This window comes from Thunnus thynnus, chromosome 4 (genome assembly GCF_963924715.1).
Source record: "Thunnus thynnus chromosome 4, fThuThy2.1, whole genome shotgun sequence".
NCBI lineage: Eukaryota > Metazoa > Chordata > Actinopteri > Scombriformes > Scombridae > Thunnus > Thunnus thynnus.
The window spans coordinates 22804499-22828594 of NC_089520.1; the positions used below are offsets into that span (position 1 = coordinate 22804499).

Sequence of the window (24096 nt, forward strand, 5' to 3'; positions counted from 1 at the left end):
AGTGTTTTTTAAGTAAATTGATTATTTAAAGACAATTCTTGGTGAGTCATTCAATGCTAGAAATAATAATTTGTTGAAGCTCTTAAAAAGTTAACCCACTGTTGAGAAGAATCAGGTCCCATCTGTGTAGGTGAGCCATAATGATAAAGGGAGTGTATTATGTTGTAATTTACAATGAGCATCACAGCCTGACATTCTGCTTGCTTCATTTCTTTTTGCCGAAAGGGCAAAAAAAGTTATTTAAAGGATGGAACTAAACTACTTTGTTAAACATTTTCAATATTCAAACATATGCATAGTCTCACAACTCACCAAGTACGCAAGTGTGCGATTGCAAATAACTTAAAATGAGTCAGTGACTCAAAGCTCCAGTAAATGAACGTACACTGATGGTTGTCAGGACCTGTGGTGGTCTTAAACCTCTGCCTGCTAGGTAATCCATACATAATGTTAACTGGATACATTTATTACCAGATTAGTACTCGCTGAAAATGTGCTGCTGTCTGCAGTTTGAACAGAGCACAATAATAAAGATATGAAATGTCTGTTACTGAAAAGTCAACAGTAAAACAATTAAAGAGCAGATTAAAAGGGTTGCCTCACCCAAATAACCTGTTGTGGTTTTTAGGCATATAGATTTATTTATTTTTGCTCCTAAAGGTGTAAAGTTGCTTTTTAAAAGTCTCATCAGCCACATCTCTCTCCAGAGACAACGGCCTGAATACTCTGGATAATCCAATGACCTCACTGTTACCTGCACATAATGCTCATTGAAGAAAAACTGTTAACAGCATGTTCTATGGATTATGAAAGTGAGAAAATGTTGCAGGTGGGTTCATAATATTTGGATGGACCAACCCTTTAAAAGCTCCACGCATTCGTTATTTTAAGGTGTAAGTCTTCTGCTCACCACTAGGTGTCGTGATGTTCGTTACTTGACAGACATTTGTTATGTCATTGCTGCCAGTTAGCTCCATGATGTGGTCATTGTTGTTATGTCTGTGGTGTGCACCTGTCAGTCAAAGGCTTCGCCTCCACCCAGTAAACTGAGCTCCACCACAGTCAGCAGCAGTGGTGCTTGTCAGCTGAATACACTGCAAGTGATGCTGCTGGTGGAACTGTGTGCTTCCCTTCAAAAGTGTGATTTTTCAAGAATAAAAACTAGTATGGATGAAGAGTATTATGTTCACAATATTATACAAAAAGGGGGCGTTAAAAAATGTGGAATTACAACAGTTGTACAAAATGTGCAGATCACGGCTGTATTCGTGTTGTGACATCTGATTGTGTATTGCTGGCAAATTGGAAAATGATGTGTTACTGAGGAATAAGTAGAGAGACGGTCGCATGTCACTGAAATTGGTGCAGCTGATTTTCTTAGTGAAAGACACCTGTCATTTGTACCCATTAGTCTACTGACCAAAATCCACGAACAGGAAGCTCAAATGAAACAGAAAACAGTTACATTCAAATCAGTCTCACTGACTCTCTGAAACAAAATGAGTGCAGTTAAAAGTGGGCCGTGCTTTTTGCAGCAGTTTACAGATTAAATCTATGTGATTGTGCCAAACATGTTAACCCTCAATCAAGTTGCGTCAGTTTTTATTTATGTAATCAGAAATCACAAATTTGTCTCTAAGGGATTTACAATCTGTACTGGACACAGATTGTAAAAGGGGAAACCTCAGTCAGAATAAAAGGTCCCACTCTCAGTTAGCAGGTGCTAAAACAGGATATATTTAACCTCTGTGTGGGATTAAATCAGTGTCATACTCTTACCATGATATGATACAACTCTTGTTAAAAAATGTGATTAAGGATTATTGATTAATAATACTGACAATATTAATAAGACAATGTTATTAGACAAAATATGCCAACGCATTTGATAGACAACCTCAGCAAATAAACAACTTTAATAGACTTCATCCAATAAAGAAAACAGATGATGTCAAGACAGTGTACAACAGAAATAAATGTGTGAACAAATATGAGAAATAAAAGTAATCCTGTTGTATATTTCAACTTTTTTGGTGCAAACATAGCCTAATAAAAGCATTTTCAAACCAAATGCTTCCCCCTACATTACGTTTTGTTTGTTTGTTTGTTTTTTTGCTAAATATATAAATGTAAATATAAGATTGAATATTTGCACATTCCTGGTTAATATTTTGTACATTTCATTTCATTCTCTTCCGTTTAAAATTTAAACCTGTTGTAGCTCTTCTCACTTAGAATATATGTATGTATATATTTTTACTATAATTTTCTTTCTTTTTTAAATATATATCATTTAGGATTACTTAATTTTGTGTATATTTTTGACCACAACACCAAGGCAAACTCCTTTGTGTGCAAACCTACTTGACTATAAACCTGATTCTGAATCAAAACTGTGACACATTTTAAAAATATAGAGGTTTTTCTATATATTGAAGGCTCCTGAGGGATTTCAGGAGTTAGTATAGAATAAATGACTCAGTTTAAATGTTTATTATTAAAACAAACAGCTGAACTATCAACATATGACTACAGTCTCTGCATTCAACAGCCAATCAACGAGCTCCTCTAGACCATTTAAAAACGAAGAGCCGGCCGGCGCGCAAAGATCTGTTGGGTGAGTTCGATTACTAAACCTGGCGTACCGTCCGTAACGGCTATTCTTTAAACTCAGCCGGGCGGAGTAAGGAAGCGCCAAACCAACTCATCCCTTCATTTGTCAACCGATGGAGCTCAGTACACCGCCGCTCCAGAGGGTAAACGAATCAAACTCACACAGCAGGCGAGCAATAATCTGTGAGAAAACCACGGAACCAATAATCCTGAACTAAAAATAAATATTGTAGATACAAAGTGTTAACGACGTGAGAGGAAACTACTGTAGCTTATTTTAGATGATAAGAAGGTAGACAAATGATGTTGAAAGCGTTTGTTCTACTCTAACTCCTACAAAAAAAGATATGAGCAGTCACCATCGGAGCTGTGTCGGTGTAGTAAAAATGTTATTTATACATATACTGAGAATTAGCGCGTACGAATAATACCCAAAGTGTGTGTTTTTTTACGTGAGCTGTAACCGCAAAACTCCGCCTAACAAATAGTAGCCTAAATAAATTTTTGTGGGTGTCTACTTTTCGAGGCGGATGTACACGCTCTCTGTTGCTGTCACCCTCCAACTAGATAATTCGTCTTTGAGTTGAATGAGTGGAGAGTGGACATGAACTGAAAAGATAGACATTCAAAGCGAGCATATTCGGTGTAAGGAAACCCTTTAAAAAATATTTCACAGTCATAACGAAGGATGCAACGATGACTCAACCTCAGCTGAATGAGTTCATTCCTCCCCCGGAGTGTCCTGTTTTTGAGCCCAGCTGGGAGGAATTTGCCGACCCTTTTGCGTACATCAACAAAATACGACCCATTGCAGAGAAAACTGGCATCTGTAAGATCCGCCCGCCACCGGTGAGTATTTCATAAATTTGCCAATTATTTCTTGGGGTTTTTAGCGTGGTGTGCCGGCCTCGGCCACCGATGATAATTTAGCGTCAACTAGCAGGCAAAGTTGTGTTTTTTAAGACAGGTTTCAACATGGCGGATTGTCAGTTAGCCTGAGCTGTTGGTGTTGTGTAGTGGAGCACTCGGACGTGCCATTAAAGGAAGAAATTTGACCAAGTTTTAACGTCCAAACATATATTCATCCCTACAGCCAGTTGAAAGAGCATGATTTTAAGAGAAAAATTCAAACGCTAAAGTTTGCATGAAATGCAAATATATAATGTAAATTGTTTACGTTAGCGCAGAATGAAACGCTTCCTGGAGTCGGGAGGCACGGAAATGATCTGACCAAGATTTAAACTTAACGTAATTCGTTTGACCACTGCTGTTTAAACAGTTAGTTAAATGTAAAGACTGACTTTCTTTGAGTGTATTTATTAAGCTAGTGTGAGATAACGTAGCTAACGTTAATCAGGCCCGTTTAAAGCTGCAGCAGTAACGTCGGCTAACATTACGTACGTGCTCGGTGACCAACTGTTTATGGAGAGACAGATCGCTCTAACACGGCGCTAATAATGGACAGTCAGTTTCTCTTTTTCAGCACAGTTTTATCTCGTTTACGCGTCAATCTCGCGTAAATCATATCACCCCCTCGTTTCTTGACAGCTTCTGCTAGCTAGCTGTGTATTTTTGGATTTACAGAAGAATAACACAATCATGTTGTTATGGAAAAACTCTCGGATGATTGGCTGTCTTTATGATATTTTCTTTCTTTCTTCCAATTGGATGATTATTGAGTCTTTTAATCCACACCTCCCTAACGTCACACTAGCCTAAATATTAAGTCTCTCCCAGTACACAAAGAATATGATATAATTATAGATTTCTCCACAAAAAGAAACAATCAAACTAATCTTACATTGAGCTTATTTGTGATACGTTGTGTTGGGAGTGGGCAGCTATCTTATTCAAGGGTGTGTCCACGCTTCCACCTAAATTAGATAAAGGGCAAATTCTGCTGAAATAACTAATGTTCATTCTAGCTGTTTAACTCCCAGTCAGTGTTAAAGCATTAATGTCCAGGGTGTTAATTGTTTTGTTGGGTCTGTATGCCATCTGATAACGTAGGGCTTTTTTTTTTTTTTTTTTTTTTTTAAGAAAAAAATTGGGAAGCTGTAAAAGCCCATTTTTGCACAATCAAACGGGTTATCAAGAGGTGGATTGTTAAGAGAAAAGGGTGGGTTGGGGACTGCTTTAGTGTTGTCCAAAAAATAAAAATGCATTACTCATTTAAACAAAAGAAGGTAGTGGCAAAATATTTGAGCAAATAATGGATGCTCATTATCTAAATTTATTCTAACATGGGATTGTTTAAGGGACTGTTGGCATTTACTGCATGTGTTTAAAGGTATTTTTTCTCTTGTTGATCTTATCATTTAGGAATACATAAAGAGACAAATTGTAGCCCACTACACTCTAGTCTGAACATCTGTTTGTTTGTATTTCCCCGACATCTTTACAGCCACCATGACAGGGTTTTAAAATGCTGGGTCATTTAAACTACATACCATATGGTAAGAAACAGCAGGTCGAAAAAGTTCAAAAAACAACGCCTGCTCCTTGAGTTAATGTTGGTATATAAAATGAATACATGTTAAAAAAAAAAAAAAAAAAGAAGAAGAACTTTCCACCGTTTGCCCTACATTTAGTAAGCAACAGTGTCTGCAGTCCTTTGTCATGCACCAGCAGTTTTTTCTGAACATTCAGACCAACATTTGGCTGGAGGGGTGGCGTGCAGACCAAACAAACCCAGCAAACAATCTTGAATCCTTCAGCAGTGTTGAATCTGAATCTCTACAAAGGCACAAACAATTTTCATATTTGTTTAAAGAGGACAGCGTTGCGCATCTCTGAGGCTTGCATGGCTACACACCATGTACATGTAACATCCTGTGTTGTTCAGATAGGATCTGACCTAAGATGTCTTTTCTTTTTTTTCTTTTTCTTTTTCTCTCCACTGTTTGAAAAGAGTGAGTTTTTCTAAAGAAAGGATGAAGAGATTGCATCAGTCTGTTTTTGATCAGTGATTTCTGGGTGCACAGTATGTGGTCAGTATTTCCTCCGAGGTTTTACACAGGTCACATTTTGAATGTAGATGTAAGGAGCACGAAATCAAAAGATGTTCAGTGACATAACTTCTCACAACTTGTCATTTTGTACTTGGTTTAAGGCTAGTCATGCTTTGATTAAAGCTGAGCTTGTAATCTTAACTGGTGTGGTTAACGTGGTTTAACTTCTGTTTGAGGGATGATCAGAAAACCAGTGCAGCTACATATGCCTCAAAACTCTTTTTTTTTGTGTGTGTATCAGTCTAATCTAGCTTTGTCTACAGATGATAATACAGCAGTGTTATTGCTGCTACAGTTGTCCCTTTTCTGAATGTTATTTCTATTCTAGTGAGGAAAAAAGCCTGTCCAAACCTTGGTGTATTAAATCTGAACACAGTGCACTAATCCCACTGTAGCGTTACATGCAGTAGTGAGCCACTTACTGGGTGATCATTTATAAAGAGAATAATGACCTTTTTCAAAAATGAAGGATGTGTTTCTGTACCCTTTTTAAAGAGATATTGTGGTGATTTGGAGCTGTAGTTAAATTTCCAGGCTCAGCTAAATCAGGTCACATGATCTGTTAACATATCTTACATGCTAATTTAGCACATTCCCTTTTCATTACAATGTAGTGTCAATGAGAGTTTGGCTCCATGATGTCAACTTAGTGATTTTTAAAGCAAAATTAACATGGGTCCATTTTGTTATGACACACATGCCATAACTGGTTATTCCACAAGTTACTTAAAGTAAATAAAAACATGTAAAAATCAAATACAAATTCTGTGCAAATATGTCAAATCCGCATTTCCTCAGAATGTAAATGTAGATGGTTGTTTGTTTTTTGAACAGTAGCTCATCCTGCTTATTGGTTTGTGTGACTGGTATTTTTAATGTGAACTGGTTATTCTGAAAGCCTAAACACAGTGTTGAGCCCAAGTCTCTGAGCCATTAAAGTGAAAGTAACCATCTGCTCAGTGTTGTGTGAGAGCAAATATACATGCGTTTCAGTTTATGGATTTAATTTAGCACTTTTTTTCTAACACATCAAAAACAACTCGTAAACTGTGAAGAATATTTATGTCAGTTTGTCTGAGAATGCGTGTTGCAAAGTGTACGAAGGACAAATGTGAAACCTGAAACTTATCTCAAGGCTAAGCATGTTTGTCTGTTCAGGGATTTTTGGAATCTTTGGAGAACAAGCTGGAGTATTTCAGCTTTACGTGTTTTGATCATACTGACAGCCATTGTTTAGCTGGCCTACAACAGTGTATATATGCTCTTGTATGCAAGGAAAAGAAAGAATCAACCTGATGGTGACCAGAATAAACACTGCACCAGTTGTTTTTTCTTTCCACATTTGAACAAAATATAATTCAGAAAGAGTGTGTAACATAAATTTAGTGATGTAAAACAGATTATTTTCCTAACTCTTGAGCCATTACTGACTGCACTAGTCTTGCAGGAAGTTGTGTGAGTAGGTGTTTTTAACACAGCGTGCATTAATATCAGAAATGTCAGTGTTAGTCTAGCAGTAAGACAGTCGATGTGGGTAACTCCCTCATATAGAGCCAAACATTCATTTAATCTGTTTGTTTTTTGTTGTTTTTTTTAGCGGTTTTAAATCCTTGTGACAATTCTGTAAACTGATAATAAAAAATAATAAACTAATTTTATTCAAAGGTTCTGACAAACATTTTTAAATATCAGTGTTTAGTTTGACATCACTTGTAACATTGCCATGTAGCTGAATGACGAGATTGTAAAAATGATTATTGTGCACGCAAGATATGTTGTGGTCTGTGTGTGTGTGTGTGTGTGTGTGTGTGTGTGTGTGTATATTATTATTATTATTACCCCCCCCCTCCCAAAAAAAACAAAAAAAAACAAAACAACATTTAATCAACAATAATTGGATTATCAGTATTGATCAGACATTGCCCAGCCTGAGGCCTGAGTTGTTGCTCTCAGTGTCTCTGCATGTTACCAAACACAATGACTCCCTGTCGGTCTGCCTTTAATAATAGTCTGTTGGTTTACTAGATGAACTGCAAACTCTTGGATGTGCAGCCTGAGTGTGTATTTAGGATTAGTTTTAAATATAAACTCCTTTTTGACTTCAGATATGCCAGTAAACAGGAACAGGAGATGAAATAATGAGAAGTAGATATAGTTAGCCTTTTCTCATCTAATTTGTTGTCAAGACCCATTTACATTATATCCCACAATGTATTAAAAGGAAAACACTGGCTTGCCATCATTTATACAATGAGACCTTATTGAGTGACTATCATAGATGTGGTCTCCTTTTGGTTAATAAAATGTTTTTTTTTACTCTTTTAGGAATGGCAGCCACCATTTGCATGTGATGTTGACAGATTGAAATTCACACCACGGATACAAAGACTTAATGAGTTGGAGGTATGTTCATTTATTATGTGTATATATTTAAGATGCATAAATTCTAAATGTTAATGTGGTATTTGGTGGTTAAAATGAGTTCAGTTGATTTTTATTTTGGCTTTTAAATATGTCTGTTATTGCAGCATTGTTCGTATCTTTAACAATTTTCCCCCTCAAATGATAGAAATGTAAATAAAATAATTTACAGCTTCAAAAAACTGAACTGAAGCTGCTTTCTAATGAGCGCATCTCACCGATCACACTATTTGTGCATTCTGTGAGCGCAGATTTCAAAGGCTCTCGAACATGTTGCCTGATAAATCCTGATATTTATTCATTGTGTTCAGAGCTCAGCCGGTCAGATTTGCTCTATATTCTGTCCTTCAGAAACTCAAATTATCTCAGGTTTGCCTTTGATTATACTATTGTGTGCAGCTGCCTCATTAGTGCAGCCAGTTAACTTTGATTAATGCATATTTTCTTTTCAGAAATGAATGAAAGGAAAGAATGTTGGAAAATTGTTAGATAATATCAGTACTTTCTCTACAATTATTTGGACAAAAGGTCACTGGTGTCTGCTAACTGTAGTCATGTTAAAGAATTAAATATCTATTACACAACTAACTAGTTTTTCTTTCATCATGTTTTTTAGGCTCAGACCAGAGTGAAGCTCAACTTCCTGGATCAAATAGCAAAATTCTGGGAGCTTCAAGGATGTACTTTGAAAATCCCTCATGTGGAAAGAAAGATTTTGGATCTGTACCAGCTGAATAAGGTATCTGCAAATCCCGGCTGGTTTTGGACTCAGGGATCTAAAGATTTATTTAAACAATTTACAGTAAAATTATATGTCTGAGTTTATGTCCACATGAATATAAAACTGCTTTCTACACATACATGCAAACATGACTGTATTCTGTATGTGTTTTTTCTCTTTTTAAGCTGGTGAATGAAGAGGGAGGTTTCGATGCAGTCTGCAGAGAGCGACGCTGGACTAGGATATCCGTCAAGATGGGCTTCGCTCCAGGCAAAGCTGTTGGCTCTCATCTGCGGGCACACTATGAGAGGATTCTCTACCCATATAACCTGTTCCAGACTGGAGCCAACCTGCCTGTACGTCCTATCACTCGTGTTTTCTTTTCCCACAAGAGCAGCAGTTGTTGCTCACAGTTGAGTAGATGTCTATAGGAAGAATTCATGGTCCATTACAGTGCCTTTGCGATCTATAAAGTAATAATAATACTCTGGTACTGACTAAATATCGTGAGAAGAAACCGTCTGACACACAGTATTATTTTAATCACAGGCGCTCGTCTGGAGAGTGTTTTTGTTTTGTTCATTTGGCTTAAATTCAGGAAAAATTGGGGACTGTGGATTTTTTTTTTTTTTTTTTTTTGATTCGCTCAGTTTTTAGGCATTGAGTTCACTGTTTCTTTGCTTACACTTACCTTCTCTTTGCAGAAGGCCACCTTGACCAATGACACTAAAGATAAGGAGTACACCCCTCATGACCTGCCACAGCGCCAGTCTGTCCAGCCCCAGGAGATCTGCAGTATAGCTCGTCGAGCAAAACGAATGAGATCTGAAGTGAGTCTAATCTGTCTTTCATTTTCTCTTGAATCATGTTTGATTCATTAATATTTCATTATTCTGCCAGATGGATGATTTGTGTAGTAGTGACTAAATGTTCCTGTTCATATGGTTTTCACGTATATACAACACAGGTTTACTATAGAGGAGTCTCATTTAGAATAAGACGTGTCTAACATGACAGAAGACATAGTGGCTTTTAATCCAATGTGACTGTGGTCATTTTGCATTTCAAGGGTCACTCACTGTTCTGTTTTTCTCCAACTCTCACCATGACACCCCGACAGAGAGGCTGCGTAAAACCTGGAGAAGTTTGTGAGAATCGTCCCAATCTCAGGAGGAGGATGGGAACGTTTGCTGCCAAACATGAGCCAGGTAAGAACAAAGACAATTAATGCTTCTGGGTTTGTTAAGAGAAGGGAAGTGTTTTGGATAAAATGAAGAACATTATTTGAGACGCTAAAGCCCCCACCCGATCTTCCATTCATGTCTTGCAGTGAGAATGGCAGTCACTGAGGTGAAAAAGGAGCCCATTGAATACGAGCATCCAACAGATAATGAAGAAACTGCATTAAATAAGATAAACAAACCCATCATGAGTAAAGTAAGTATGTTGTTTTGCATTGTATTTATGACAAAACTGTCATGTTCTTACATCACTTTTAATTCCAATGTTACAATTGCAAATCTCAGAACAAAGGAGGCACTCACTATCTCGCTGCCTTTCTATTCAGGTGGAGCAGTACATGTGCCTGGTATGTGGCAGTGGGAGTGCTGAAGACCGCCTGCTACTGTGTGACGGCTGTGATGACAGCTATCACATCTTCTGCCTGATCCCTCCCCTCCACGATGTTCCCAAAGGCGACTGGAGATGCCCCAAGTGCCTGGCTCAGGTGAGCTGCAGCCCCTCCACCCCCAGGGAGCGAAATCCTGACGGGGAAGCCAGCTCATAATTGGGAACAACAATACAATATCCTGTCTGATATCCACAAATATACTACAGTTCCAAGTGGTTTCTTTTAACTTAATATTTTCTTTTTTTTTTTCTTTTTTCTTTTTTTTTTTTTTTTTGTAGGAATGCGGCAAACCACCTGTTGCTTTTGGCTTTGAGCAGGCCAGCAGGAGCTACACCCTCCAAGCCTTTGGAGACATGGCTGATTCCTTTAAGTCCGATTATTTCAACATGCCAGTTCATGTGAGTTGGCATCACTTGCTCATTGATATTTGACTGGTTTCCATTCTACTTAGTCTTTTTGTTGGTAATTACACCTCATCTCAGTCACTGATCTTAGTTTGGGGGATTTTTAAAGCTCTCATATTAATAAATGGTGAGATTAATTTTCATGGTTGCCTTGGCTTGTTTAGTCAAGATACTCTACTGATGATTTAAAATGGGAGCAAATGAGTGATCAGTGACTGAATCGGCTTAAAATATGAGAAGGAAATACTTTAACTGTTTCCATATCCTGTATGTTACTAAAGTAGAAAAGCAGAGGAGCAGCAAGGCAAACCAGCAGAGATAAAGCATCTGGGCCAGACATGTCAAAATGTCCAAACCAGTTATAGTTCTGGCTTAAAGTGGCGGCAACTGAGTGGTTTTGGTGAAAAGCCCAACGTTACACCTCTATTACCAGATGCTCCTCCAGAGATCATTTAAAGAGCAGTTTTCCTTAAACTGTCATGATTGATTTTGATGCTTTTATATGAACCAAACACACGGAGGAACACAAAATTATACATTGATTATTACTGCTGCAATACATGTCAGAGTTTGTAATCAACCACCATTAATGTCAACATCCACAAAATGTTCCAATACATGAAATTGTTAAATTCGTACCACAAACAGATTTTCTTGGAAGGAAACAGTCTTGGAAGTTTTTGTCTTGGTTTTATGACTTGGGTCTGGCACAAAGGAATGCTTTGATAACACACTTCCAGAGACCGTCCTGTTTATCTTATCAGATGTTGTTTCACCCTCTTACACACTCACATCCTGTGGGGTAACCCTGATGCACAAAGAGAGGTTAAGAGGTTAGAGGTCTGGCTTGGGTGAGCAGGGAAAAGAAGACCTTATGCACTGCAGGTTTCAGAGAGATACTTTTGTTCAGGTGAAATCTTGTGTTATTGGTCCTAGCGGACATATTCTGAATATAATGATATAAATTTGATTTCTAGATGTGTCTCAACACCGTGGCATCTTTCTGTATTTTAGATGGTTCCTACTGAGCTGGTGGAGAAGGAGTTCTGGCGTCTAGTCAGCACCATCGAGGAGGATGTCACCGTAGAATATGGAGCAGACATCGCCTCCAAGGAGTTTGGGAGTGGCTTCCCTTTAAGCAACAGCCACTTTGAAGTCTCTCCTGACGACAAGGTACCGTCTGTCTGTTATGGGGAAGATCTGTTGTACTTATCTACAGTCCAAATGATTTTTCTCCATAATTTGATGTCATACTATGAAAATATCTAACAAGATCTAAATGGTTACTGCGAATGCCACATAACTGCAACGTCCCTGGCTCGATTCCAGCCAGGGACCCTTGTTGCATGTCATACCCGTCTCTCCCTCCCCTTGTTTCCTGTCTGCCACTTCACTGCCCACGATCCAATAAACGCAAAAATGCCAAAAACATAATCTTAAAAATAAACACAGTCTCTGAGACATTATATAAGCCCATTGCAGTTTTTGGACTGGTAACTGGAAAAATGAACACTGATATTAAGTTTTTGCTTTTAGATGCGATTATTTTCCCAGTGATAAATATAGCTGTGTCCAGCTGGTAATACTTGAGTGTAGCTGAGTGTTGAGACCTGTCTCTGACCTTCAGCATTACCTGAGCAGCGGCTGGAACCTGAACAACATGCCGGTGCTGGACGCCTCGGTGCTGACTCACATTACAGCTGACATCTGTGGGATGAAGTTACCCTGGCTGTATGTGGGCATGTGCTTCTCCTCCTTCTGTTGGCATATTGAGGACCACTGGAGCTACTCCATAAACTATCTTCACTGGTAGAGTGCACTCTCTGTTTGTCAGAAAGTAAAGTAGCTGTGATGAACTAATGAAGTATGTAATCAAACAAAAGTTCTACTGTGTATCATCTCAGTCTTGTAAAATTATGTCAGCAAAGTATTCCTTAATGTGGGGTGTTTCCACTAACATGTTTGACTGTCTGTGCAGGGGGGAGCCAAAGACTTGGTACGGGGCCCCGGGTTATGCTGCAGAGCACCTCGAGACGGTCATGAAGAAACTGGCTCCAGAGCTCTTTGAGTCCCAGCCAGACCTCCTTCACCAGCTGGTCACCATCATGAATCCCAACACGCTGATGAACAACGGCATCCCGGTAAGCAGCTCACTGTTACACTCACTCATTAATCATCACAGCTGAGATGCAGCTGGATCTTTCAAATAAATAAGTGTGACGACAAAATGTGTCACATGTTGATATCACACATCACTAAACACACAATAAAGATTAAAATAAAAGGCTTTGTTACTATTATATTGGTGACTGTGCTGTTGCATCAAGTTCTCAATGCATAATGCATTCAGAAATACCTCAATATGCTCCTCTTGCATCAGGAAAGGAGATAAAAATGTTGCAGTTTCTTACAACCTTTTGTGAAAATCTTATATTTGGAGTACATAATTAATATAAATCTAGATTTATGATGAAAATAAATATAAATTAAGACATCAGAACTTTACTGTGTTCAGCATAGCTGCCAGTTCCAGTCTCTACTTTCTAACAAATGTTTCTAATGTTTACAACTTACAATTACATTAATAATTACAATTTTTCTTTCTTTCCGTACCAACGGTAGATCTATCGTACCAACCAATGTGCAGGCGAGTTTGTCATCACTTTCCCCAGAGCGTATCACAGTGGATTCAACCAGGGTTTCAACTTTGCTGAAGCTGTCAACTTCTGTACCGTGGACTGGGTAAGAAAAGAGTTCATCGATGTGTTTACACAGTACCAGGCATTTTAAAATACTTTTATTGACTCAGATGTAGCACCTCAACACCATCGGTAAAGATTTATGTATGTAGAATGAATTTCATGTTGCTCTTGGGTGTTTTGTTGATGCCCAGAGAAACTTAGAATTTACAATGCCGTGCTCAAGTAGCAAAATAAAGATTATATGACTGAGAAATCTGATTTGCTACAACAGAAACCTGTTTTTGTAATTTGTTTCTGCTGTGTAAGTGACTTCTGGACCATCACTCCAAAACTCAACCTCATCTTCATATTTTTCGGCAGATGCCTGTTGGCCGCAACTGTGTGAAACACTATCGTCAGCTGAGCAGGTACTGTGTCTTCTCCCATGACGAGATGGTTTGTAACATGGCCTTTAAGGCAGACAACATGGATGTCGACCTGGCCTCAGCAGTGCAGAAGGAGATGACCGTCATGCTCCAAGAAGAAGAGGAACTAAGAGAGAGGATTAACAAGATGGTGAGCAGCTCTAGTCTGTAGGACTCATTGTCTTTTTTTAAATTACAGTAAACCAGATTAATAAGCAAGGTCAGTGATGTAAGGGTATAGTTTCAGTTTTCAGAGCACATGTTATAGACATTCAGGAGGTGTAACGATATGTAACTTAACATATCGAGGCACATTAGTGACAGTAAAGCCCCTTTCACACTGGACAAAAAACCCACTAACACCCACTAACATCTGGCTTTTGTCTTCAGTGGGAGTACAATAGGCATTCATTCCCGGGTCAAATGACTCTGCAGTAGTCACAGGTATTTATCGGTTCCAGCTCCGATGGGCAGTGATGGAAACATGACACCCGGGTGGACACGCTAATATTCGCCCCTTTTCCGGCTGCTCTTTCATCTGTTTCTATCTGCGGATGTCTGTAAACATACGGTCTCATCCATATTTTTACATAGGATTAGCATGCTAGGCTAACAGTTTGTCAGTTGTGTGACTTATTATCCGTGTTGTGACCTCTTTCAGAGCACACAAACACTATAAACACACCTGTCACCTGCCCAGCACACTGCTGTTAAACCAGAAACACAGCGGCTACACCTCATTTTTATACAGTCTATGGGCTGTGCGCAGTTTGGCCATGCTAACAATGCTAGCCATGCTAACTAGCTACTAGCCGTGATGTCGAACATGAGACACCAGGAAAAAAACTGAAAGGCAAACAAAAAACGCATATACGCACTAATTTTGGTGTAAATAGAGTATTAAGACACAATGAATAGAACATCACTGTGGTCTAAAGTTGACCACATTTTTACATGAGTGCAAATTTTTCAGTTTGTTGTATTTGCTCCTTTGGTGGCGTTAAAGCAAAGCTCACAAATTAACAGGTGTGTGTTTCTCTGAAAGTTCTCTGTGTCTTATATCCTTAATGATGTTTCATCAGGGCTAAATAAGGGAACACCTTGAACGTTTGAAGCTGTTTATGATGATAAAAGATTAAGATCAAGACACTTTTTTTTTTTTTTTTGCCTGCACTGTTGTCCTATCCAGCTCATCTGTCTCCTCTGTGGCTCTAATGACTGACTTTGTGTCTCCAGGGTGTGGTGCAGTCTCAACAAGTTGATTATGAGGTGCTCCCAGATGAGGAGCGGCAGTGCTACAAATGTCGGACCACCTGCTACCTGTCTGGCATCACCTGTGTCTGCAGTCGTGACAAGATGGTTTGTCTGTACCACGCCCAGGACCTCTGCTCCTGTCCGCATAGCAACCTTACACTCAAGTGAGTCTTCAGTAACCACAGCAACTGTTTGTTTCTTTTCAATGCTGTCATGAACCAACTACATCAGCTAAGCTACCCTTTTGGGCTACAAACAAACAGAATCTTGCATCATTTCTTTCCCAAATACGAGCCTAAAAGGAACTTGTATTTTTAAAATTTGTAAAATAATTGTGCTCAAAATCACATACAGTATTTCATGTGTCACGACTGCTTCATCTTGACAAATAGATCATCACCCTAAATGATAGTAAGACAAGTCTGAAGTGGCAGAGATGATGACATTAAAGATATAATGAATACATTTTATTCAGCCATTCAAATACATCATATAGGCAGAAATCAGCAGAAAATACTTCTGCTTTGAATTTGTTTGTCAGTGAGTTAAGACAGAATTGTAACAGGAAAGTACATGTGCAGTTTGGAGTTTTAACCTGGTGGTTGATAGGAATTAATTTCAAGCTGTCAGCAATGTTACATGAACAGAAAGGCAATTTAGTTTTGCAGTAATAAACATGATTTATTGGAGTCCTGCTCCCTAATCCCATTAATAGCAGCCATGTAATCTACAAAGGACAAAGTTGAAGAAAGCCTCGTTGTCCTCATATGTCCAGTTTCTTATTCATACCAAATGTAGACATAAGTTTATAATTTACAAGTGGTGTTAGGTTGCTTTTTAGTGAAACTTGGCAAAATGTTGAAATCATCATTGTATATTCATTGCATGTTTTTGTCTTTTCCTTCAGTTACAAGTTTACACTGGATCAGTTGTACAGCTTGATGGCATCAGTGACGCTGCGTGCAGAGTCTTATAAAGAGTGGCTGTGTAGTGTGCAGGACATCCTGGAGAACAAAGAAAGCAAGAAAAGAGGTGAGAAGTTAATACAAAAAAAATCTATACACCCTCCTCATCCTCATTGCTTTACTTTATATTTTAAGCTAGTTGTTGACACTTCTCAGCAATCTACAGCTTTTTCTTGTGTCTTTGTTTAACAGAAAATGAGGAAAACCTTTATTTCGTCTCCCTCACACACACACACAGATTCAGTAATACATTTTAACAATGTGCTACAGTCTGTGGATGTGTATTTTAAGAACTTTCTGGTACGCCTTTCTGGTCAGGTCTGGAAGAGCTTCACAGCCTGGTGGAGCAGGCAGAAACAAAGTCGTTCCCACAAACCAGCCTCCTGGATCAGCTACGCATTGTTGCCTCAGAGGCTGATAAAGTTGCTGTGATGGCACAACAGCTTCTGAATGGGAAGAGGCAGACGAGGTACTAAAGATTAGATTTGAGATATGTTCAGTCCCATTATTGGATTAAAAGTCCATTTGTTTCTCAAACGCAATAAATATGTTGATTCTGACCCATAATGCAACACACCACACAATATGTAGTATGTAACAATCACTCTGACATAATATTTTCAACGTTACTTCTAAGTGTCTGAGGTAGTAGAGCTCATCTACTTGTAATGTTTTCCATTTAACTTGCCAAACTACATTTTCATGTCCTTTTTTTTTTATTATTTTTGCTGTTTAAGGCAGTTCTGTCATTTTGACACTTGTCCTTTATTGGTCTGTAATGCAGTTTTCATGTGTGTTGTAGATATCGTTCTGGTGGAGGAAAGTCTCAAAGTCAGAACGAGTTGACTGTGGAGGAGCTGAGGTCTTTTGTGCGGCAGTTAGACAACCTGCCATGTAACATTCGACAGGCTCCTTTACTGAAGGTTAGTGAGTTTAGATTAGATTCATTCATTCATTAACAGAATTTGAAATATCTTCAACTGAAATTTCTTCAACTTTAAACACTCCTTTCTGTCAAACTTTACATTGATTTTTGGCAATATCTCAACTTCATACAAACAAAACGTTGCTTTTTGTGGCAGAACAGAAGTAAAGTTACTGAAGTAGTTTTGTAAAGTCTCATAGTCCCAGTATTTCAATATCTGTTCAATGTGACCTCCAGGACCTGTTGACCCGGGTGGATGAATTCCAGCAGCGCAGTGAAAGACTCCTCTCTGACGAATCACCCAGCCCGCTGGAGCTTCAGGACCTGCTGGATGTGAGCCTGGGCCTGGACGTGGAGCTGCCCCAGCTGCCCCTGCTCAGGGAGAGACTTGAGCAGGCTCGCTGGCTGGAGGCTGTGCAGCAAGCCAGCAGCAGGCCGGACAGCCTCTGTCTGGACACCATGAGGAGGCTGATAGACCAGGGTGTGGGCCTGGCTCCTCACAGCTCTGTGGAAAGAGCCATGGCTCGTCTGCAGGAGCTGCTGACAGTGTCGGAGCAGTGGGAGGAGCGGGTGCTAGGACTCATGGAAGCCAGGTGAGGACACTGAGCTGTGCTTGACCTGAGGTCGTGATTTTAATCCCCGTTTCTATTGCTTCTTTGTTTTTATGTCAGTTCCAGGCTCAGAAAGAGTAAATAAATGAATCTTACAAGTGTGAGTCAGACGCCAAACCTTTTTTCTCGATGTAAACACTTTTTATAGTTACTACAGAGATGACAGCTCGTTTATTACACGTACAAACACTCTACTCACCCACTACCACGCTAGCTCTCAGTGTCAATCTCTGAAAGTCCTTCCTCTTCTATAAATGAACAAGAAATCTTACATTAATCAGAATTCAATAAATTCCTTGTTTATTTCCAGGTATAAACGTACTCACTATAACTTGGTTAATGTACAGTATCTCTAAACACTCATTTATATACTTTACAGTTTTCTTAAACAGTGGTGGCAGATGTGAAGTGAAAATGTAAAATCAGCTAAAATTCAGACAGTGCAGAGTAAAATGTGCCAAGTCTGCAGAGCAGGATCATGGTGGATAAAGAGGATCATGGTGTTGTGACAGTGCTTAACCCACTAATGGCTCCAGAGAGACAGACTCCGTCATAACCAACACTTCAAAATGATCTGATACCTGAAGTTTAATCGAAAAATACATCATGTATTCCAGCTGATGTATGAAATCTCAGTTTAACATGCGCATCTTTTCTGTTAAGTGTCTTTTATTTTTGCCTTTTTATGAATTGAACATGTTCTTGATGTCGTCTTTTCTCAGGCCTTATCACAGCATAGAAACACTTGACGCCGCTCTACAAGAAGTAGAAAACATCCCTGCTTATCTGCCCAACTGCCTGCAGTTGAAGGACGTCGTTGTCAAGGCCAAGAAATGGCTTCACGAAGCAGAAGCACTCCAGGTAAAATATACCTTCACCTGAATGTTCTCAACACTAGTTTGGAGATGGAGGAGTGTGGATTATAAATCTCGTCTTTGCATGCTTGCAGCTCGGGGGCCGTATTCCTGTGCTGGACAGTCTCTCTGAGCTGATTCTCAGAGCAGAGGGCATCCCAGTGAGGTTCGACCCGCTGAGTCGACTGGAAGCACTGGTCAGCGATGTTCAGACCTGGAAGGAGAGCGCAGCAAAGACATTCCTACTGAAAAACTCCCCTTTTTCTCTCCTCGAGGTAAACGGAGATTTTACTCACTGTGTTCATTTCAAAGCTGTTTTCTGAATGGCAGGATCAATAACTAATGTGGGTTTACTTCATGTTTTCAGGTGCTTTGCCCGAGGTGTGACGTAGGGATAGGGCATCAGAAGTCAAGATCTAAAAAAGCTAAAGAAGCTACACAGATCAGTAAAAAATCTTCAACAAAACTGGACTCACTATGTGACGTGGAAAGAGCTCTTTCTGAGAGCAAGGACTCCGCCTCTGCTGTGAGTGTAGATGTGTTATCTTCTTTATTTCCCACAGCAACAAATATAGTTGTCTGACAGTATAATTAGGGCTTCCAGAAACTGGAAAACTGTGATTTATTAACTTTTTTTTTTTTAATGATTTCAACCTCCCTTTTTCTGGGCAAGAAATTGTTCAATCCCCAAATCTATCTTGATCAAGACTTTGAGTTAAACTTAATAGAGGGACTCAATATAGACAAAATGTTCCCTGAAAAGAAATAATAAATTCTTTCATGAACCAAAAACCACTTCCTCTAGTTTATATATATATTTAGTCTTTTTTAGTAGTCACTTCAGATTTTTTCCTTTTTTTATTGTTTTTTTGTTTGTTTTTTTAACAGCAGTATGTTTGGCTGTCAAGTGACAATTGTCTGTATTTAGCAATGTTTGAATTCAGTCTAAAGATGCATATAGAAGAGTGAAAATGTTAATTTCTCATTAACTTCTATGGTGTTGTGTACTTTCTCTTGCATTTGAATTTATAGATGTTAAAGGGGCAATTTGAGGAAAGTGGGTTAGCAAACAGGAAAACACAAACAATTCATTCACACGCTTAAAAAAACGGTCTAAAAATACCAAATATGTTATTGTAAAGCGTAAAGGAAGGAAAGTTAAGACATGAGGGCTAACGGCAGACACACACGCTCTAACTAATTAAAATGTCTGGTAAAAAGCCACAATCTGTATCAGATATCTGACTGTGAACTACATTAGTCTTTTCATTTAATTTAATACTTTTAATTTTCACAGATGGCCACTCTTGCAGAGGTCCGCCAGAAGGAGATGGAGATCTTGTTGGCTTTGAGGACTTCAAATGAGTCCAAGCTTCTTCCTGCTGAAAACTGTTGTGCACTTAGTGCTTGTGTTTGCCAAAAGGCGCCTTCGGGTGCCATGGTGCAGTGTGAGCTCTGTCGAGAAGTTTTCCACTGTGGGTGCGTTGCAACAACTGCAGACGTCGAGTATGGCCAAGCCTGGCTTTGCCCACTCTGCCAGAGGTCAAGGAAACCCCCTCTGGACAAGGTCCTGCCCCTGTTAGCTTCGCTGCAGAGGATCCGGGTCCGACTTCCAGAAGGAGACGCGCTGCGCTTCCTCATCGAGAGGACGGTGCGATGGCAGCACAGAGTTCAGCAGGCCTGCACAGAGGGAGTGCTGGAGAAAGTGTCGAAGATGGTCAGTGGAAAAGTAAAATATGAGAGAGAATAAGATGAAGAGTTTAAGTTTGCTTTGATGATGACAGAAGCTAGATAACGTTTACTGATGTTGATTGTTCTGTATTGTTTCAGGGGAGAGTTGGACCCAGAATATCGTCACATCTGACTCAGGAAATAAATGGTTCATATTTTTATACAGAGCACCAGTCTGTTCCACTCCAGGGTGAGTGATGAAGCTTTACTCAGCATCTTTAGAAGCTCAGTTTGTTGTCTCTCTTTTATAATTCACCTCTTAACTCTCCGTCGCTCCTCATATTTGTCACAGGACTCGGTCCAGAGCTGGAAGAGTTGATGGTGGAGGGATTCCTGCTGCAGGTCACTCTGCCTGAGACCGAGCAGCTGTACAGATACCTGCTGTACAAGCTGGCGCCCCTGCCCTCACAAAGCCCCCCCTGTGGGAACGGCACAGAACAGGACCAGCAGTCTCAGAGGGGAAGCCCCCAACACATCAAGGTAATGACGATTTACAGGAACGTTTATTGCTCGCAGATTATATCCTCAATAATACCTGATATGTAATCGTTAATGTTTGGTGTATATATTGTTTATGTGTTAAAGCAGAACGGAGGCTCCGGTATGAAAAAGGAGGCGATGAACGGTCAGAGCAAAAGGACCAAGCGACGTCAGGAAAGCTCCGATTCTCAGTGCAGTGAGAAGGCCAAGAAGTGTCGCAAAAAGAAGTCGAAGAAAAGCAAAGAGAGGAGTGAAGAAACAAAGAGAGCTTCTTCTCCCACACACACAGCGTCTGACCCTGCTGCGTCAGACTCGGAGGAAGACTATTCACTGTGTGCTGCACCGTGGTGCAGAGAGCCAGAGGGCGACGAGGTCTGTTTGACATTATTCTACGATTTATCACCGCATGCACAATATTCATCACTTGATTTGACTGTTTTATACCCTTGTTTTGCTCAGATTTTAAGTAGGTAAAGTGAAAACACTACGAGCGAGATGCAGTTTTAAAAACATTTCTCTCCTCTTCTCTCTGCTTTTCAGGTAAACTGGGTCCAGTGTGACGGCAGCTGCAATCAGTGGTTCCACCAGATCTGTGTAGGACTGTCTGCGGAGCGAGCAGAGAAAGAGGACTATGTTTGCATAAGCTGCACACAGCCAGACTACGACAGAGAATGAGGACCAAAAAGAGACTTTGAAGGATCAGCAGTTCTGTTGCGGGCCGCAGCACTTAAAGTGCACACCTGAACTCTGTGCCCTGTGGCTTTCCCTTTACCTTCTGGCTTGCCCTTAGTGAACATGGTGCTATTTACTTGTTTCCAGAGTAACAAAAGACTTCAGTCACTGTTTTTTGTCATGTGGCTGGTTTTTCAGCCAATCAACTAATCCTTTCTGAAACTTTCCAAGACTTGATGCAGATGTACAAAATGGCAAAATGTTTCAAGAACCAACAGCGCAGGGATTTTTCAACCAAAAAAAGTCAATTTGACGCCACATTTTAGACCTGTTTTTTTTTTTTCTTTCTTTTTTTTTTTTTTTTTTACATGCATCTGAACAATGTGAAACTTATCTTTCTCTTGTAGAGTAAATATTATTTATCTAAGCAATAACTGAACTAATTAATTGAAGTTCAGTTTTCACCTGAGCTATATTTGTGCTTAGAAATCCTCTGATAGAATGCCTTGTCGAAGCAAAAACCCTTAATTCACTTTATGAATCCTATGATATTAAACAGTTCGGTTGAAATTTGTGAACAGGAATAACTCGAATCAGAAACCAGTGACGGTATGTCTGAGCTTTTTTTTTTAATCCAAATGTGCAAAAACATTGCACCTGAATATTTGCCCACATCCCTTTACGCGTCTTGGCTTTGATATAAAGTCAGGTCCCCTTTTGCGCTGTCAGCAGAGGAAAAAACAAAACAGTTCTCATGTTTCTTGCGTTGGCTGAGACTTGATTATGTTCACAAAATGAGAATGAACTGTCCGACATCAAAGGAATGTACATTTTGTTTTAGGGTGGATTGCCCCTTTATGGTTTAGGATGAAAATATTGTGTTGGACTTAGATTTAACACAGACTGTGTGATTTATTTGCCACGGGTATATGACCTTTTTCTGCTCCTTTGGGTAAATAATATAATTCATATGTTGCAGTTTGCATTATAAAATAAAAATGTTTGTTCCCAGATGTCTGGACTCGTCAATCTTCTCTTTGTTTATTATAATCTGTAGTCTGGTGTCTTTTAGTGGGTTGAAAGTGGCTCATTGTCACTTAACACAATCCTATTAACGATTTAAAATGTTTAAAATGCTGATTTTTCTAAATGAGTTTCCTGAAATGATTAAAGAATTAAGATTTTTAAGAGCATTTTAACAACTTCTACCTACAGTAGCTGTTAGTTTTACTACAAAAAACATGCAGAAAACAGTCAGCTGTGGTTTAAAAGGGAAAAGCAAGTTCGGCTGTGAATGTTTCTGTGAAAGAGGAACCGTTCTCTACTCAAACTAAGTGTTTATTTCAGGGCCTCAAAACAACAGCAGGAAACAATCTTGTGTCTGTGTGTGTGAGCAGTGGTGGTTAAATCTATTATTGTCAGTTTCAGTTATTGAGAAAGACACTTAAGTGCTTGGTAAACATTAATTTTAAATTTTATTTTCCCCAACACACACTCGGGTATGTTGTTTCTTCACCTTTTCATGTATTTATTGTAACATTCAGCAGAGATTAGATATTTAAAACAAATAATTCAGGTTGTGTCTTCTTGAACATTTTTAATCAATTACTACTACAACTAGGACTAGAAAACGTGATCCAGCTGACAACACTTATGAAACATACTGTAAGTGTTTGGAGATCAACAGAGTGTTGTTATAAATATTCAAGTTGTTTGTGTTACTTCCTAATTTAGTGACTTTTTCTGTCATTTTATGATGTTTGCACAGCTGCGTGTGCACAAGTAGATTCACTTTTTGCCTGCAGACTCAGATTAAATCTCTGTCATGTATGCAAATATAAAACTGAAACGGTATAATTTCACATCCTGAGCAGCCAAACCACCTGCTGCTTCTGACAGTTTATCATTTTCATATTAGGAGGTTTTTAATTCAATTTAACCGGAGTAGTCATTTTCTGTATATCCTCTCAGTTCCTGTAGATGGAAAAGAAAATCCTCTTATTTTTATTCAAAGATTATATTTATATAAGTCATGTTATTTCATTACCATCGTCAATTTTAATCCTTGTATACTGTTCAGATCAAATTTGATACATTTTTACATCTGAGAGCAGTAAAAAAAAAAAGCACTAAACACTGACTTTTCCTTTTTTTGTGCAGCTGATACACATTTTTGTACACAGACGGTGTTTCGGGTTAAATTTGACACTTTTTATTAAAAAAAAAAAAAAAAAAAGAATCAGAAATCACCATTCGTTCTTCACATTCAGTAACATTTGAAATCATGGTGGCTGCTGCATTCTTCTGTTGAAGGTAACATCAGACCATATTATAGTGTGACTGTCAATGTTTTTTCTCCAAAGACTAATAGTGAGAGGATACTGTGAAGGGTCAGTAAGGGTTTAGAGGTTTTCATCTGCATTTTAGGTCTCTTTCATGACCAGATGTGTTATTTTTTATTTATTTATTTTGTTAAATATCTTTATTGGTCTTTAATATCAAATAGACAAACACTTGCTGTAAATGTACACATGTAAGAGAAAGGGGGTTTTTTTTGTATTTGTTTATTTGTTATTTGGATGCGTCCTGTCAAACTTTATAAATGAAAGCTTGTCTTGACCCAGCAGAGTTTTCTCTGGTGTAACATTCAATATGTGTAACATTTTGCAAATCCTTAGACTTTATTATTTTTATTTTT

The 24096-nt window shown here is 38.9% G+C and overlaps 1 protein-coding gene across 2 annotated transcripts; it reads left to right on the forward strand.

Annotated features, from left to right (window-relative positions):
* Positions 1–3138: 3138 nt before the first annotated feature.
* kdm5ba (lysine demethylase 5Ba) lies at positions 3139–22411 on the forward strand. 2 transcript variants are annotated; one of them, XM_067587663.1, is made up of 27 exons: positions 3139–3462; positions 7950–8027; positions 8662–8784; positions 8952–9122; positions 9471–9596; positions 9887–9974; positions 10097–10203; positions 10334–10492; positions 10675–10794; positions 11815–11973; positions 12428–12609; positions 12779–12941; positions 13423–13542; positions 13863–14057; positions 15143–15324; positions 16068–16192; positions 16444–16594; positions 16928–17048; positions 17288–17643; positions 18384–18522; positions 18611–18790; positions 18883–19041; positions 19813–20232; positions 20346–20436; positions 20539–20726; positions 20832–21098; positions 21267–22411. In XM_067587663.1, the coding sequence occupies exons 1-27, from the start codon at positions 3310–3312 to the stop codon at positions 21399–21401; spliced, it is 4458 nt and encodes a 1485-aa protein (XP_067443764.1). In that variant the 5' UTR covers positions 3139–3309; the 3' UTR covers positions 21402–22411. The 2 variants fall into 2 exon arrangements, with proteins under 2 accessions (XP_067443764.1, XP_067443765.1); XM_067587664.1 differs by having other exon boundaries at positions 20835–21098.
* The last annotated feature ends 1685 nt before the right edge of the window (positions 22412–24096 follow it).

Bases quoted from the DNA above. Each gene is read 5' to 3' on its own strand.
- kdm5ba (XM_067587663.1), top strand. From the start codon at position 3,310: ATGACTCAACCTCAGCTGAATGAGTTCATTCCTCCCCCGGAGTGTCCT. The intron at 11,974-12,427 runs GTACCGTCTGTC...TCTGACCTTCAG, and splicing joins AAGTCTCTCCTGACGACAAG to CATTACCTGAGCAGCGGCTG. The intron at 18,523-18,610 runs GTAAAATATACC...GCATGCTTGCAG, and splicing joins ACGAAGCAGAAGCACTCCAG to CTCGGGGGCCGTATTCCTGT.